General features: G+C 50.7%; 1 protein-coding gene across 12 annotated transcripts; it reads left to right on the plus strand.

Moving 5' to 3' along the window:
* Positions 1-10,767: 10,767 nt before the first annotated feature.
* Positions 10,768-14,986, plus strand: LOC119868248 (melanoma-associated antigen 10-like). Of its 12 annotated transcripts, XR_005386034.1 has the most exons (4): positions 10,768-11,329; positions 12,842-12,938; positions 13,181-13,274; positions 13,700-14,986. XR_005386034.1 is itself a non-coding variant. In XM_038586636.1 (3 exons), the coding sequence occupies exon 3, from the start codon at positions 13,889-13,891 to the stop codon at positions 14,336-14,338; it is 450 nt and encodes a 149-aa protein (XP_038442564.1). In that variant the 5' UTR covers positions 10,918-11,329; positions 12,842-13,274; positions 13,700-13,888; the 3' UTR covers positions 14,339-14,986. The 12 variants fall into 12 exon arrangements, 11 of the variants coding, with proteins under 11 accessions (XP_038442564.1, XP_038442570.1, XP_038442567.1 ...); XM_038586636.1 differs by having other exon boundaries at positions 10,918-11,329; positions 12,842-13,274; XM_038586642.1 differs by lacking the exon at positions 12,842-12,938 and having other exon boundaries at positions 10,918-11,329; positions 13,466-14,986.
* Positions 14,987-17,534: the final 2,548 nt, after the last annotated feature.

Genomic DNA, 17,534 nt, shown 5'->3' on the forward strand with positions numbered 1-17,534 from the left:
GGTTTAGCTCCGCCTTTAGCCCAGGGCGTGATCCTGGGAACCTGGGATCAAGTCCCATGTCGGGCTCCCTGCATGGAGCCTGCTTCTCCCTCTGCCGGTGTCTCTGCATCTCTCTCTCTCTCTTTCTCTCAAAAATAAATAAATCTTAAAAAAAAAGTTGCTGTCTCTTGAATGTACCAGTGGATACTTTAGGCAAAGGCTTGATTTTCTACTTCTGGAGCCCATTGGATTATTGTATCCACCCCTCCAAACCTAATTTGACTTCCTATTTGCCATTTCTTACTACATTGGTCATTTCTTCCTAAATGGTAGAGCTGTCCTTCCAGCACTTGGAGGACATTGGCTCAGCTTGCTAACTCTACAAGGAGTTTTTCTTGCCATCATTTTATTCTTTCACGGCATTGTACTGATTTTCTTTTTTTTTTTTTTTGATTTTCTTTTTTTTAAGATCTTATTTATTTATTCATGAGAGACACACAGAGAGAGAGAGAGAGAGGGCAGAGACATAGGCAGAGGGAGAAGCAGGCTCCATGCAGGGAGCCCCATGTGGGACTTGATTCCAGGACCCCCAGTATCACACCCTGGGCCGAAAGCAGGCTCTAAACTGCTGAGTCACCCAGGGATCCCCATGACAGTTCTTTATATACTCTGTATACTACACATTTATGCATGATGAACAAGTATTTTCTCCCAATCTGTGGGTGGTATTTTTTTAAATGATGTCCTTTGAAGCAGAAGCATTTTTAATTTTTATGAAATTTAAGTTATCTATATTTTTGTCATTTGGGTATTGGTATCTGCTATGGACTGATCTGTGTCCCTACCCCCACATTCATGTTAAAGCTCCCCATGCCATGGTGTTTGGAGATAGGCCTTCAGGAGATAGAATTAGATGAGTTTACGGGTGGTGGGATCCTCATGATGGGATTAGTGTGCTTATACTATCCTTCTGTGTGTGAGCACGGACAAAAGGCCATATGAGGATACAGAAAGAAAGTGCCTATCTTCAAAACAAGAGAGGAATTTGACTGGAAATTGAATCCTGCCAGACCTTGGTCTTGGACTTCCAGTCTCCAGAACCATGAGAAATAAATTACTGTTGGGTAAGCCACCCAGTCTATAGTGTTTTGTTATGCTAGCTCAAGCAGATTGAGACTGTCATATCTAAGAAACTATCGCCTAACATGACTTCATGAAGAATTACGCCAATGCTTTTCAGTAACTATTATGCACAACCATCTAGCATACTTACATATACCTGAGATTAATTTTAGGTTCAGTAACACTAACGAAACTGGCCTGGGAAGAGACAGGCAGAAAGGGAAGAATGAAGCATTCCAAAGCGAGTGCCTCTCTGGGTAAGAGAAGAGAGCATTCATTCCATGAAGTTCTTCCTGAACCCAGCAGGAGATGGTAGGAAGAGTCTTCACATGTCTGTGGCTGGCTGGCTGTGTGTGGGATGTGTCTGGTGGTTTGCGAATGAAGCTGGCAACCAAAGCTGAAAAGGAACACAAGAATAGCTATTGCTTGTTTTTTGAAATAGAGGATGCTTCCATTGTTTCCAGAATCCAATCATATGTTCAAGCCCCCCACAATACACACATATCTACAGTGCCATAGAGTTTCAAACTCCAACTAGGCTGCAGTAGCCATGAGTCCTTTATCCCTCGATACTTTACACTTGTGCTCCAGACACTCAAGACATTCTTGACTCTCCACCCAGGGTGTGTGTGTGTGTGTGTGTGTGTGTGTATAAAAACCTATTTGGGTACTAGGTCTTTTTTTCATGCTAAAAGGCAATTCCCTGAATGCCTACAAGAAGGCAATGGGAGCTTAAGATTACAGACACTCTCGATTCAGCACACATTCTGTGGGCATTGGTGTTTTATTTATCACAACAGTTACTGCAAACTGTCTGTGGGAAACATGATCATTCCCATTTTATATAGTTTCTCAAGTTCTCAGAGACATGAGGCAGTGTCCTCAAGATCTCACCCTAGAGATCTTCATCTGGTTGAGAACTCCCAAAGTTATCAGTGGTTGGCAAAGGGTTTTGTGGAGGGAGAGTGGGAAGGACCCAGAGTCTAGTTGGTGAAAGGAGTGAGGATTAGGGTGGTCCTTTTCTTGGTTTCTGTTAACTGGGGCTTTGCTATTCATTTAGGGATGGCAAGGGATTTCAAAGGAAGAAAAAGTCTGCCAATTTGAAGAATCCAACCTAAAACATTTAAACAACCTGAGAAGAACCATAACCTGCAGACTACATTCCAGAGTATCATATGAGATGCTGTAGTGGAGATAGAAGGGACACAGTAACTCTTTAGGGATGTTTTAAGATTTTCCTCACAACTGTGTAGTCCTTCTTGCTGAGATCTGGGGGTGCCATCTGGGTGAATGAAGCCAGAACCACAGTTAGGTTTGCTAAACTAAAGGAGAAGCCTCGCTGGCAAGTAGGATGGAGTTCAAGCAAAAATGTAGTCTCGGATTACATGGCTCCAGGAGTGAAGAGGAAGTGAAGCTTGTGGGCAGCGGGTGGCTGTTGGAAAAGTGTCCTTTCTGAGGAAAGCAGTGGAGGGCTCGTGAGTACATTCTGTGTCTCTGTCCTCTCCACCCCCAGTCTCTGTCTTAGTTATGCTCTCAGCAGCTCACACCTGAACAGGTGATAGATTTTATTTTTACTGATCGGTCTTGTCACCACCAGCCATTCTCTGCCATGTGCCCTGTAGCAGAGAGTGTCTTGGGATGTCCGGCTAGTCAAGACTCAGCCACACCTGAAAAATCTTCACTGGCCCCTAAGTAAGTTTCTACCGCTAGCATGCGCCCAGCATTTCCTGTGCACATGGCCAGCAGCCTGAATTAGACCCTCTCACCAGTTTCCTCGGATCCCCTTGCTCCTTAAATTCATGTCACCCAGTTAACAGAAGGTCCAGGGTCAATGCCAATGTCCCTTTTATATGGACACATCCGATCCTGTGTATATTTCTTCTAAGAACAGCCAGACCGCATTGAATGGCACACGAGTTCTGTACCCCAATTAGTATATCTGGGTTTCACAGGAGAGGACTTAGCAAACCTCTAATTGCTCATCTGTTTACTAGGTGGGAATGAATAGTGAATGTAGTTGAGATAATGAGGACCTGGTTGCTCAATGTCAGAGAAAACAGTTCCAAGTACGAAAAGAGAAAGGCTACAGAGTGGTGGAAGGCAAAAGACGAGGCCAGATGCAGAGGCTCGGGCTAGACCTTTAACCCAGCATGTTAGGCTGCGGAGCATGACCCGAGGTTGAGGGCAAAGGGCAATTGAGTGAAGGGGAAGGCACTCCTTGGTTTCCAGAGGATTCATGCTTTCTTGTTTCACAAATTTATCAATATTTATTTTTTTAATTTAAGGTAAATACACATAACACGAAATCATTCTACAGTGTCCAATTCAGTGCCATTTCATACATTTGCGGTGTTGTACGACTATAGCCTCTGTCTGATTCCAAAGCACTTGCATCACACCAAAAGCAAACCTCGCATCCGTTAAGTGGTCACTGCCCATTCCCTCCTCCCTCATACCCTGTCAACCGCTACTCTGCTTTCTATATGAATATACCCATTCTGTGTATTTCTTAATAATCAGAATTTGCAATATGATATCTTTGTGTCTGGCTTCTTGCAGTCAGCAGTTTTTAGGATGCATCCATGCTAAAGCCTATATCGGGACTTCATTCTTTTTCGCAGCTGAATATTTCTTTATAGGCCTATACATCTTGCTTATTCATTCGCAAATTGATGGACATTTGGGTTGCTTCATCCTTTTGCTATTGTGAATTTTGGTAAACATTTCTACACAGGTAATAGTTTAAATACCTGTTTCCCATTTTAATGAGCATATACATTGGACTGGAATTGTCATATAGATTAAAGTAAAAAATATAAATATAAATTTTAAAAAGTTTAACTTTTTGACAAACTGATAGACTTTTACCACTGGCAAACATCTTTTACAACAGCTGCACCATTTTTCATTCCTACCACGAACGTGCCAGACAGTAAATTTCCAATATATCCATTCACCTATTGATAGTTCACCTATTGATCTCGGTTCTTTACTACGAGGTATTTACGCAAAGAATACCAACAGAATTATCCAAGGGGCATCTGCACTCCATATACACTTTCTTTACTTCTTTATTTATTCATTAGGTTTTATTTATTTATTCATGAGAGACAGAGAAAGAGAGAGGTAGAGACATAGGCAGAGGGAAAGCAGACTCCCTTTTGGGACTCAATCCCAGGACCTTGGGATCACCACCTGAGCCAAAGGCAGATGCTCAATCGCTGAACCACCCAGGTGTCCCTTCATATGCACTTTGGAATCAGCTTTTCCATTTCTTCAAACAGGATTGTTGGGATTTCTTACTGGGATTGTATTGAATCTGTAAACTGCTTTAGTACAACTTCTATCTTAACAAAAGTAAGTCTTCAGCTCCATGAACGCAAGATATCTTTCCATATCCTGAAATCTTCTTTAATTACTTTGAGGAATATTTTGTAGTTTTTAGTGTACAAGTCTTGTATTTCCTTGGATAAACTTATTTTTAAGCATTTGATTCTCCTTTTACTTTTTTTTTTTACTTTTTTCTCCACTTTGTCTTTATTATTATGATTATTTATTTATTATTTATTAAAAAGTATTTTTTTGCCTAATCACTCTGGCTAGCACTTACAGTGTAATAAAAATAAAGGTAGCAAAAGCAGGCATTCTCGGCTTTTAAAAGAATATTATTTATTATTTATTTTAGAGAGAGAGGGAGGGGGAGAGGGAGAGGAAGAGGGAAAGAGAGAATCTCAGGCAGATGCTCCTGAGCATGGAGCCCAATGCAGGGCCTGATCTCAAAATCCTGAGATCATGACCTGAGTAGAAATCAAGAGACAGCTGCTTAACCGACAGAGCCATCTAGGCGGCCCTTGGCTTCTTTCTTATTTCTTGGCTTAATGGGAAAAGTTCAGTCTTTGACATTCAGTATGTTAGATGTGGATCTTTCCTGAATACCTTTTAACATGTTAAAGTTTTCCTTTATTTCTAGTTTGTTGAAAGTTTTTTTTTTTTAATCATGAAAGTGTGTCAGGTTGTTTGTTTGTTTGTTTGTTTGTTTGTTTTGATGTCTTTGTCAGGCTTTACTTCCTCGGTACTGCTGCCCACACAGAATGAGATAGGAAGTATTCCCTCCTCTTCCATATTTTGGGAAGAAATTAAGGATTTCTTTCTTCTATCAAGTATTGGTAGCATTCACGAGTGAAGTCACCTGGTCTTGGGATGTTCTTTCTTTGACACTTTTGATCACGAATTCATTCTCCTTACCTTTTAGATCTGTTTGAATTTTCTTTTCCTCTTGAGTTACTTTGGTTGCTTATGTTTTTAAAATTATACCCAGTTCATTTAGATTATATAATATCTTGAAGTATAATTGTTCAGAGTACTCTTTTACAATCCTGTTGGTTTCTTTAAGACTTATTTTACTGGGGCGCCTGGGTGGCTCAGGGGTTGAGCATCTGCCTTTGGCTCAGGGCATGATCCTGTGGTCCCGGGGTCCTGTCCCACATCAGGCTCCCCGCAGGGCACCTGCTTCTCCTTCTGTGTATGTCTCTGCTTCTCTCATAAATAAATAAATAAAATCTTCTTTAAAAAAAAGAACTGTAATACTACCCCGACTTTCATTTTTTATATTAGTAGTTGAGACTTCTTTTTTCTCTCTCTCTTACTAAATGTTTGTCAAAATTTTTGGTCTTTTCAATGAACCAGGTTTTCTTAGCTGTCACATACTGATTTAATGGAAATTTCCTTCAATGCATCGAATCAAAATTGAGATCCGAATCTTTGCAGGTGTTCTTTTAGTTTGTGTTAGGCCATACCACACTACACCACATCACAGAAGGTGACCTAGTATGCTGTCTTCACTTACAGCCAATTTGAGAGTTTTTGTGATTACAGCAATACCTTCAACATTCATCTAGTATTGTTATAGAAAACACTCACACTTTACACCATAGTAGAGTTTCAAATAGGCAATTCTATGGTATTTATTTAAGGAAAAGCTTGAGAGAATCATTATTACTTGATTGATCATAATCAATCAAAGTATCAACTCATGATTTCCCATGATGTATCACCTTTAATCTGAGAACTTGGGCACATCTCTCAATTTCTAATTAGGCTTTCCAACACTCACTGGAGAATGTATATAATTATATAAGTTGGTTTTAAGGATGAGTAACATATAGCAGGGTGGAATCTGAGGAGTGTTTGTTTTTCATCCAGCTATCCTGCCCTCCCTCTGGGTAGAGTCTAATTGCCAGCCTCGAGGAGCTTCCCAGTGACTATTCAAATACAGAATAGAGAAAAAGCACTGAGGCACCAAAAGCTCGTATAACATTCTGTGAGTCAAAAAGCTAAATAAAGGTGAGGAAACAAATACTCATCTTGGGATCCAGCTTACCCTGTAGCTTATGCTCTGGTAGAAAGAAATACTTTCCAGACAGATAAGGAAGACCAAAGTTAGTTACAGGTGATCTCAACCCCCAAAAGCATCAAAAGTTGAATTGTTCATCAGTTCAGACACTCAAATAACGGGTACTCTTGACCTTTCAAGAGCTCCATAGACAGGGGCCAGGTAGCCTTATCAGAGTCCAGAGGCTAGAGGGCAGGCATAGCTTTGATGAGGTTCCAGGGAGTTCTGGAGCTGAACTGATGCTTAGCCCATCCACAAATTCTATTTCAGCAGCTCCTTCAGAGATAACCATGATAACCCAGCAGAGACAACAGGACACTGACATATAAACAACGTCCAAATCTCAAGGTTTTTCACTGTAGAGGAGGAAGCTATAGTGATCTAGGTGGTGGTGGATTAGAGCCAAAAACATCAGTAAAAACTCTTATGTAGCTTAATACACATATAAATGATTACATCTAAAATTTGTATACATATGTGAATACACACAGGGTAGTGAATACACATATAATTTCTTCCTCTGTCAGCCAAGGAGCCGTAGGAGCACTGACCCCAGATGCAATGTGTGTACGTAGTACACAGACCTAGGTTTCTCATATTATACTACGGTAAATGGAACAAGGGCTCCATGGAAGAATTGCTGATTCTAGAAATGGGACAGGGAAATATGCAAGATGAGTCTGAAGCATCTTTTAGTGCCTGAAAATAAAGAAATGCTAAAAAAAAAAAACCAAATACATAAAAACAAACCAATGAAAACATTTCCAGGAGCGTGAGGAAGGTACACACAGAGGGAGCTAACAGGAAGAGCACCCAGTGGCCAAACCTGGAACAAGTTAAACAACACAAAGATATAGAATGGTGTTGGATTTTAACCCAAAGTGTAATAGAAGTGCCCATGTGTGTGTACTGAGAAAAGACTTTGACTTATTAAACACATAAATATGGGAAAATAGGCAGATCTCCAATGGAGAACAATTCTGGATTACACAGATACACTCACTTCAAAATGGTAGAGCATAACTCCTTAGAAACTGAAGTGTGGGCCACATACGGTGACTTTCTTCCAAAGAGGACAGTATGGAAAGGGGGCTGACACCAGTAAGTTTAACACCTAAGAGGCATTAACTTGGTCAGGTGATCAAGGTAAACCTCATCAGTGATAAATCAAGTTACTGGTATGTAGTGCTGGTAGGATGTGATGACAGTAGCACTTCACCGCTGTAGCTTCCTTCCAAAACACAGAACTCCTGACTAATCATGAGTAAAAGTTCAGAAACATCGAGACTGAGGGCCAATGTACAAAATATTTAATCACTCCTCCCCAAAAGAGTCAAGCTCCTCAGAAAAAAAAGAAACTGCCACAGCCAAAGAAACACTAGAAATAATGTAAGGCGGTATGTTGGTGGGATCCTGGAACAGAAAACAGACTCTGGGTAAACACTGCCTAAGTCTGAGTAAAGTATGGCTTCAGTTACTAATAAGTAAAGTGTCAAAATTACCCCATTAATTGCAACAAATGTGCCACATTGACGGAAGTGGTTAATAATGGGAAACTGAGTGAGGGGCGTAAAGAAACTGTGACTATCTTTGCAAATTTTTTACAAGTCGAAAAGAAAATAGTTTAAATTTTTTTTCTTTTTTTTTAAATTTATTTATTCATGATAGTCACACGGAGAGAGAGAGAGAGGCAGAGACACAGGCAGAGGGAGAAGCAGGCTCCATGCACCGGGAGCCTGACGTGGGATTTGATCCCGGGTCTCCAGGATCGCGCCCTGGGCCAAAGGCAGGCGCCAAACCGCTGCGCCACCCAGGGATCCCAAGAAAATAGTTTAAAATTAAGAGTTTGTTGAAGTTTTTAAAATAAAAAGGGCAAAGAGCAACTGAACAAAAGGTAATGGCTAAGTTTCAGAAAAAGAAAGAAAGATTCAAAGGAAAAGCAAACATAAGCACACAAAACCAGGCAGTGTGCAACACAACCTTCCTGAATCTTCTTCACTTCTTTCCCTTCCTTTAACTTCTAAGCCAGCATCATACACTAGTCTGCATTCTTCCATCGCATAGACATTTCTGGAATCCATTCCTTCCTCAAGCCCTGCAACCCCTGTGCTAGCCCTACCTCCCAGCTGTCTTCCCCGGATTTTAGCAGGAGGCTCTCAATGATGCCAGATGGAGACCTGCAAACACTTATTTGCCCACGAAGGGCCTTAGGACACCTGCAGGGGTATCTGCCACAGGGCAGGTCTGGCAAGAGCCAGGCAGCACCTCAACTCCTCGCAAAGGAGACCAGAGTGTAGAGCAGGTCTTTTGCTCTACCTGGGAAAAACCAGAGGCTTCTCAGATCGGGAAGATAAGGACCGAGAGTGAGTCCTCAAGGCCAGGGAGCTATTGTCTGACTTGCTTTGCCCTGCTTACAACAGCTCAGGGCCTGGGTGGATGTGTCCACACAAGAGGCTGTGGCTAAAGAGATGCACCCCAGAATGACTCCAACAAAGGGGGTAGGAGGCCCAGGGGTGTCCTAGCTCCTACAGCTCACCAGTCCTTCTGAACTCTGGACCCACCAGTTCCCCACAGCAAGCAACATTAGCAGAGGTGTCTCCGCGTCCAGCCTCAACTGCCTCACAGGGTCTGCTCCTGGGACTTGTGCCAAGGCCACCAGCCTCAGGATGGCAGGTGCTCCTTCTCACCCCTCTCGTGGGAGGCCGACCTTCTGCACAGCCTGCTGCCTGGGGCCCGAAAGCCCTCCTGCCCGGCTGCTTACAAAATCCTCATGTGAGCCCGAGGGCCTGTGGGTGTGGGGGAGTATCCCAGTGACCACCGCCATCACCTACTACACTTTCCTCTGTTCAAAATGCTCGTTTCCAAACCCCAGAGGCACAGGCAGCTCTGGGGATGGCAGAGTGGTCCACACCCCCTCCCTGGCTCAGCCTCAGAAAGCCAACTGGCAGTGGCCTTCACGAGGACACCAGCTTCACGGAGCGGTGGCTATGACCCATGATTCTCTGACAAGAACCACCGGGGACAGACAGCTTCCTGTGGGGCAGCTCCTCTTTTGAACACCTCCACCCTGGCCTTGCACCTTAAAGGCACAGGATCTGGAGTCTTGCCCCTAGGAAATCATGTGTGCCTGACTTAGGTCCCCTAATAATAAAAGACAGTGGACTGTGCTCTGTGAACTCACAGTGTGGTAACAGATCCCTTGACTCCTGAGGCTTCTGTAGAAACAGCCTCATGTGTTTCCTACACCCCCAGCTTCGTGCTGGCCATTCTCCAACTGTCAGGACCCAGTCCCTCAAACTTGTCCCTCATTTTCTCTCACTGGGGGGATAGGATCCTTGACCCTGCAAGGAGTAATGTGGGAGGAGGCATGCACCATCCTCTTGGGTGGTCTTGTCTCTGCACCTCAGCCACAGACTTCTGTGTATTTTCCAGTTGGCCACCTGCAATTGTCCAGAGTGGTGGTACAGTCGGAGGGACCATACAGTGGCCAAGGGGCCAAGAGCCCTGGGGGCAAAGGGGTAGAAATGTGCCCTTTTTCTTTGCAGCCCAGGATGGCACCATTACATGCAGTCATTATGTCCCCTCCATGTCCTCCAAAATATGATAGCTCCCTTCCTATTTCCAGTTTCTTTGAAACTGTATTACTTTCCTATTGCTGTGGTAACAGATCACCACAAAGTTAGTGGCACAACACAAATTCATTAATGGAACAACACAAATGTTGGAAGTCAGAAGTCCCAGGAGAGTCTCACTGGGCTAACATCAAGCCATGAGCAGGGCTGTGATGCTTTGGGAAGTCTCCAAGGAGAAATGTGTTTTCATGACTTTTCCAACACCCAGAGGGTGACCACCATCTTTGGCTCATAGATGCTTCCTCCATCTTGAAAGTCAGCAATGGGCAGTTGAGTCTCTCACATGACCGCCTTCTTCCACATTTGGTATAAATACATATACAAACGCATGTATAACGGGAACACACACGCACATACGTGTCGCTGTCCGTATTTAGGTGATATGTACGTACATTTGCATACCAGCACCTATAATCTGCACACCTTATACATACGCGTGCACTGGACACACGCTAGGTAGAGAGGGACGGTGTGTTTCTCCCGATGACGCAGCATGTCAGGGGAAAACTCCCTGCAGTGGGCCCCGCAATACGGGACACCCCTAGACACCCTTGCAGCTGCTCGGCCGCCCCCAGGAAACTAAACCTTTAACACGATGTCCCTAAAGTCTGGCTGCTGGCCAAGGGACCCCGTGGGAAGGGGCGCTTCCTCCCGGCCCCTGCCCCTGCCCTGCCCCGGGGCTATGGGCGCTGCGGCTGCACAGCAGGCCTGTGTCCTGATGAGGGCCTCCTGGGTGAGGACTGAGAGCCGACCTGTGCCAGGACGCTGGGGGCCGCCGAACCCTGCTGTGCCCCTGCCGGCAGCCCTGGGCCACCCCGGGACCTGCAGAGCCGGTGGGGCCCGAGCCGCAGCAACCACCCCTCGGGCGCTCAGGGACGACACGTCGGGGCCTGAGAGGCTCGGTGTAAGGGGCACCGACTGAGGTCTGCAGAGAGCCGAGGCCGCAGCCCGCCCGAGTCCGGGGAGGGAGGACCCGCGAGAGGACCCAGGGAGCCTCCCACAGGTGTCCTCCTACCCCCGCCACGCAGAGCCCATCTCCCGCGGACGTGCAACCAGCCCTTAGGGACCCCTGGCACGGGGTCCGGATGTGACGTGGGCCGACTTCCGCCTCGGAGGTCTGAGGGAGCGGAGGGCCTCGTGTGGGGGGCGCATTGGGGTCCCCTGGAAGGAGGCCAGGCCCGGGCCGGCGGCAGCCGGGCAGCAGGTAGCCCCGGGAGGGGGCTCCGAGGGCGGGGGAGGGGCCCCGGAGGGCGGCGGGGGGTGGGGGGGCTCTTTCTGAACCCTGAGAGACCACACGGGGGAAGGTGGGGCCGCGGCGTCGAGCTGAGGCCTGGATGCCGGGGCCTGGGGCAGAGGCCTCGGATCCCCGGAGGCAGGACGGGCCCGGGCCCTCCCCGGAGTGGGGTGAGGAGCTGAGGGAGAACTGCGGGGGTCCCCCACCCCACCTTCATGCCTCCACTCCTCCCTGCGAGAGAGAGTCACTGGGCCCCCACCTCGGGGCTGGGGGCGGCCCTGGGGAGGCCGGACACACACGGCCACCCGGGAAATGGGCTGGGGGGGGGGTTGGGGACCCGAGCCCAGGGAGCTCAGGAGCCCAATCCTAAGGGAAGTTTGCCAGGGCCTGAGGGGGGGAGGGACCAAGGAGCCCAGGACAGAGGGGACCCGGCGGAGGTCAGGGCCCATGGTGAGCCGGGAAGGCCGCGGAGGAGCCGAATGGGGCCGGATGGTGGCGGCGGGTGCGGAAGGCCTGGGACATCCGGGTACCCGAGAGCCTGAGGCCTGGTGTGGCGGGAGCAGACGCTGAGGGTGCTGGAGGGAGGGTCCCGGGGCTAAGGGGAGGCGAGGGATGGACCCTGAGGGGGACAGAGGGGACCCGACGGAGGTCAGGGCCCACGGTGAGCCCGGGAAGGCCGCGGAGGAGCGGGACGGGGCCGGATGGTGGCGGCGGGTGAGGCAGGCCTGGGACATCCGGGTACCCGAGAGCCTGGGGCCTGGTGTGGCGGGAGCAGACACTGAGCGGGGGGGAGGGTCCAGGGGCTAAGGGGAGGCGAGGGATGGACACTGAGCTGCCAGAGGGGAACAGGCAGATAGTCGCCAGGGCTGAGTTCCCCTGGGAGTTGGGGATCTGCCCTCCAGCCTGAGGCAGGGCGGCCAGACTTCCACATCTGGGTCTCCCGAGACACTGGGGACCCTTGGGGTCAGGAGCAGGGCTTCCCTGAGGGGGCAGAGGGTGGACCTCTGCCCACCCCACACTGATGGGGTCGGTGGCCCCCTAGCCAGGCCTCAGGTCCAGGAGGTTATTGCCCCGAAATCTGGGTGCCCCTCCCTGGCAGCCCTGGGAAGGGAACCAGGGCCGGTCCTGTCTGGGGGAGCCCCTCCTCCTCTCCAGATCCTTGAGCTCAGAGAGGAGAGGGCCTGTGCCTGAGTGTCTGGACTTAGGTCAGCAGAGGAGGCGGGTGCCCTGCCCTGGCCGTGATCCAGGCCCTGGCAGGGGTCAAGGTGAGAAATGAGCAGATGCCTTCCTCAGCAGGATCCCTAGGAACCGGGCCGCCCGGACGTTTGTGTGGACCATATGGAGGGGTGGGAGGGTAGACCGACTGATTTCTCTGGACTTTGGCTGGTGGAGGGTCGTGGCAGGGGCCCTTGCAAGGAAGGTGCAAGGAGGGTGGCCTCAGGGCCAGCCGAGGATTCTTCTCTGGCCTTCTGTGTGCTCCAGGTGAAGAGCGAGAGGCGCCCCATTCGAGCCCAGATGGAAGCCAGAGCTGGCCCATCCTTTGTGCATGATCCAGGACCAGTCCTGGAGACTTTGACAGGTTTGGCCACAGCTGGGCCCCTGGCTTCCTCCTGTTGAGTGTTGGGGACCTGTGATCTTGCAGGGACAGTTTGGCCTGAGAAGGACAGGGCCGGGGCAGTCTTTTGAGAGGCTAAGGAGGGGACTCCCCACCTTGACTGCTGGAGACCTCCCAGAGAATGTGCCAGCCCTCCTGTCCACACTGGGGCCCAGGGCTGGGCTGGCGGTCTGCACCCAGAGGCGCCTTCTCCTTCCTTCCTGCAGGGACTTCAAGAAGTGACAGCAGAGGAATCGATCTGAGGCAGGGGTCCCTCAGGTCACAGACCAGAGTTGACGCGGGCCAGTGCCACTTGTCCAGGTGAGGTGCACGCTCTCTCCGTCCCTGGTTTCAGGGGTTCTCCCAGCCCAACACAGTGTAGCTCTCTGCAGGGGAGCCGGGCACGGCCCCCTGTCAGCCCTGGCACCTCAGGGTATCTTGGCCGGGCTGCCCCCTGACAAGCTCTCCCAACTGTCTTCAGGTTCAGCCTGAATGTGTTACCATGCCCCTAGGTAAGAGCATCGAACTTTGGAAGGTGGCAGAAGACCCAGAAGAGGCCTGGGGCCTGGTGGATGCCCAGCTCTCTGGGGCTGAGGTGGAGGAGGAGGGAAAGAAAGATGTTCCATCTTCCCCTTCTCCCCCTTCTCTTCCGTATCCTGTGTCTCCTCTCATTCTGTACTCCTCCTCCTCCTCCCCCCCTCCTCCTTCTCCTCCTTCTCTTCTTCCCCTTCCTTGTCCTTTTCTAGCATGGTCTTTGGCCCCCCAGAGGAGGGATCTGCTACTCCCACGGCCCTGAGTGTTCCCCAGTGCTCTCAGAGTGCTGACCCCTCCCCCAGTGGTGGGGCTTCTGGTGGCCTTGATCAGCCTGAGCTTCCTGGCCCCAGCATCCAGCGGAGGGAGGAGATGAGGAGTCCTTGGTGGAGGGCAGTTTCCACATGAAGATGTTTGCCCTGTTGATGTTCCTGCTTCTCAAGTATCGCATCAAGCAGCCCACCACCAAGGTAGAGATGCTGGAGGTCGTCACTCCAGAATACCAGGACGACTTCCCCGTCATCTTGAGCCAAGCATCCAGATGCATGCAGCTGGTCTTTGGCCTAGACGTGATTGAAGTGGATCCCAGGGAGCACTCCTACGTCCTCAACCCCATCCTGGGCCTCACCTGGGATGGGATGCTGAGCGATCAGTGGGGCCTGCCCAAGACCAGCCTCCTGGGGCTGGTCCTGTGGTTGGTCCTCCTGCAGGACGACTGTGCCACCGAGGAGGAGGTGTGGGAGGCTCTGGGGGTCACAGGGGTGTACGATGGACAAGAGCACATCATCTATGGGGAGCCCAGGGACCTCCTCACCAATGTCTGGGTGCAGGAATGCTACATGCAATGCCGGTAGGTGGCAGGATCGATCCTGCCTATTACGAGTTCCTGTGGGGTCCCAGGGCCTATGAGGAAACCAGTAAGTTGCAGGTCATCGACTATGTGCTCCTGGTCCGTAGCAATGATGTGAGTTCCTCCCTGGCCCTGTGAGAAGAGGTTGGTGGATAAGGAAGATGGGGCCAGAGCCCCAGGGGTAGCTAGGCCCTTTCCAAGCTTTGGTGGGGTCGGCATGAAGGGAGACCTTAGGGTGCTTCCTCCCTGTGTTTTCCTGTTGGGTGTGTAAAGAGAAAGTCCTGGGTGTTCTCAGGAGTTAAGGGCCAGGGCAGGTTGGGAGAATGCAGGGCCAAGAGCCTCTCTGGGGCCCTGGGCTCTGCGATAACCCCAACATCCAGTGTTTGGTTGCTTTGAGGAAGCTCTCCATGTTTGTTCTTTTGAGATAGAAGTTTTCTGCAGCCCAGTGTGAGTGACATGCACCCCTTCCCATTCGTACTTCCCCAGTTCAAGAGTTAAGAGTTTTGTCATGTCCTGGATACAAGTTGGGAGACCTTCCCTCCTTGTTTGGGTTCTGGATGAAATCACAGGGCATTGGCATTGGAATTTGTTGGAAAGGCCAAGAGTGCAGCAGGCAAGTGCTGGAGTGTGGAAATAGGAAAATAAACAGTGTTCACTTTTGCTTCTTATCTATGCCGTGTGTCATTTTTCCAAAGTACCGTCGATGTGCGCTCCTGCATTCACTTGGTTTTTCAGGAACGGAAGAGAAGGGTCCTGTCTGAGGCCAAGGGAGCCCTGCTGGCAGCTGCCTCATGGCCACAGAGCAGCTGAGCTCAGAGAGGACATGAGGGGCCCGGGGTCACACTGCCTTCCAGGACTGTGTCTAGCGGCCACTATCCCACAGGAAGGCAGGGAGGGGTGCCCTGAGACCTGAGCCAGCCAACCAGCCCTGAGCTTTTCCTGGAATTGTGGGAGGTCTGAGTTGCCCCCAGTGAGGCAAGAAGACTGCCCCAGCGTCACGGCCATTGAATCCTATGTGGTCTGAGAGGGTCGTGTGCAGACAGCTCATTCTGCTCAGTTTCTCTTCGGTTCCCCTTGCTCTCCCATCCTGGGATATGTCACAGGAACAGCAAATTCTTAGGGCAGGGGGTGTGGTGGTGGACGTTACAATAAGGCTGGACCTTCTCCCAACCACTAACGGTCCTCAGTCGCCAGTGGTCCCGTGTGCCGGTCTCTCCTGAAATGGGACAGTAACAGAGACTGGCAGGTGGCAGTGCATCAGGGGAAAGAGCACGTTGTCAGCCCGTGGAGATTTTCGAGGTTCTTGCCATGGGAAGTGCAGCAAGGTGCTAGGAGTGAGGAGGGATCCCTATTCCTGAACCACCACAGCCAGGTGAGTGTGCATAGTAGTGACAATCAGATGTAATCCTGCCTTGGAAGCACCTGCCCCACAGCTGGTGGGCACGTGGGGGCATTCTGCAGAAGAGTCACTGTACCCCACTTAGAGGGCCGGTGGGCAGTCCTTCCTGCCACCTGACCCTCGGGTCCCCGAGACGCGGCCATCAATCCCCTCAGGCCCCACACGAGGCTCCTTCAGGAGGCCGGCTGCCCGCTGACCAGTTGCCTGGCTGGGATCGGGGGCGTCCTGTCCTGGGGTGCAGCCGGACAGCCCCCACAGCCCCGGCTGCTTGCCCTGCCCTGTCTCTCCTGACCGTGGCCTCAGCCTGCAGACCTTATGGCTTAGTCCTCTTTCCCCACTGCCAACCGCTCCCTACCCAGTGCTGCTGCTCACTGGCACTCATCTTGCTGTGGGGGTCCCCAGACAGGGATCCCCTCTCTGCCTACCTGTGCTCCCAGGGGTGCTGACCAGGCCGCGTCGGCAGGGCCGGTCCTAGGCCCAGGCCTGGGTCCCGGGTCCTAGGTCCCAGGCCGTGTCCTAGGGGCCGGTAATGACACTCCTAGCCTGGTGACTGTGGAGACTGTCCCTGGTGGTTCTTGTCAGAGAACTCCTGGGTGATAGCCATCACTCCGTGAAGCTGGTGTCCTTGTGAAGGCCACTGTGAGGTTGGCTTTCTGAGGCTGACCCAGAGAGGGGGTGTGGATCTGTCAGTCATCCCCAGAGTTGCCTCGGACCCTGGGGTCCCGAAATGGCACTTTGAGCAGAGGAAAGTGTAGTGAGTGATGGCGGTGGTCACTGGTATGCTCCCCCACACCCCACAGGCCCTCAGGTTCACATGAGGGTTTTGCAAGCAGGCGGGCAGGAGGGCCTTTGGGTCCCCAGTTGGCAGGCAGTGCAGAAGGTCGGCCCTTTCACGAGAGGGGGGATGAGGAGCACCCGCCATCCTGAGGCTGGTGGCCTTGGCAGAAGTCCCAGGTGCAGGCCTGTGGGCCAGTCGTGGTTGGATGCCGGGACCCTGCGTGCTGTCCTGGGAGGAAAGTGACTGCTGGGCCCAGGGTTTGATCCAGGCCACCATGGACTGCTGGCATGGAGCACTCAGGGCGCCTGAGCACCAGCACGAGGGTCCTCGGTGAGGCATCTCCAGGGTGCCAGGTCCTATCCCACAATGTCTGTGTTCACACACAGTGGCCAGGTGTCTGGCAGTTGTCACCAGGCCAAGGTGGATTAGGCAGGAGATCCCCGGTCCTCAGCAGGAAGTCTTGACTTTCCCTATATGCCCCAAGCCTGCCACTTTACATTCTGCCTTGGGGCGTCTCATCCATGGTTCTGCTTCTCTGTTAAGCCCCCATCCCCCAGCCATGACACATCCTGCCCTAAATTCCAGCCTCCGTGGGGAGGAGTTGACTTCTTTCCTGGGTCTTGCCTGCCTTCTTCTGTGACAGATTCCCGGACAGCTGCCCTGTAACTCTTCACGAGCACATATGGGGTGTGACTCCAAGGGACCTCCTGAAATAGCATCCAGGGTCAAAAGCACATGTACCTAGCACTCAGATGAAGAGACTGTCCTAAGTCACTATAAGAAACTCTCATTGTGGGGATGCAGTGAATTTGCACAGGCCGGGTGGGTATGTTTTTCAAACTACTGGCCTGCTGTGTGTCTGACTTCCAACCTCTCCGGGCAGTGGGCCTGCAGGAGAACATTGGGTCTCTCAGTTGCCTGGAAGAGAAGGGGACCAGACTGGAGTGGAAGTCCTGAGAGCAGTGGCCAGGCCTGAACCTCTGAGCAGCCTGCAGTGGCCACAGTTCAACACTCACCTCCAAG

This window comes from Canis lupus, chromosome X, assembly GCF_011100685.1.
Source record: "Canis lupus familiaris isolate Mischka breed German Shepherd chromosome X, alternate assembly UU_Cfam_GSD_1.0, whole genome shotgun sequence".
NCBI lineage: Eukaryota > Metazoa > Chordata > Mammalia > Carnivora > Canidae > Canis > Canis lupus.

Coding starts and splice junctions, on each gene's coding strand:
- LOC119868248 (XM_038586636.1), top strand. CDS start 13,889: ATGAAGATGTTTGCCCTGTTGATGTTCCTGCTTCTCAAGTATCGCATC.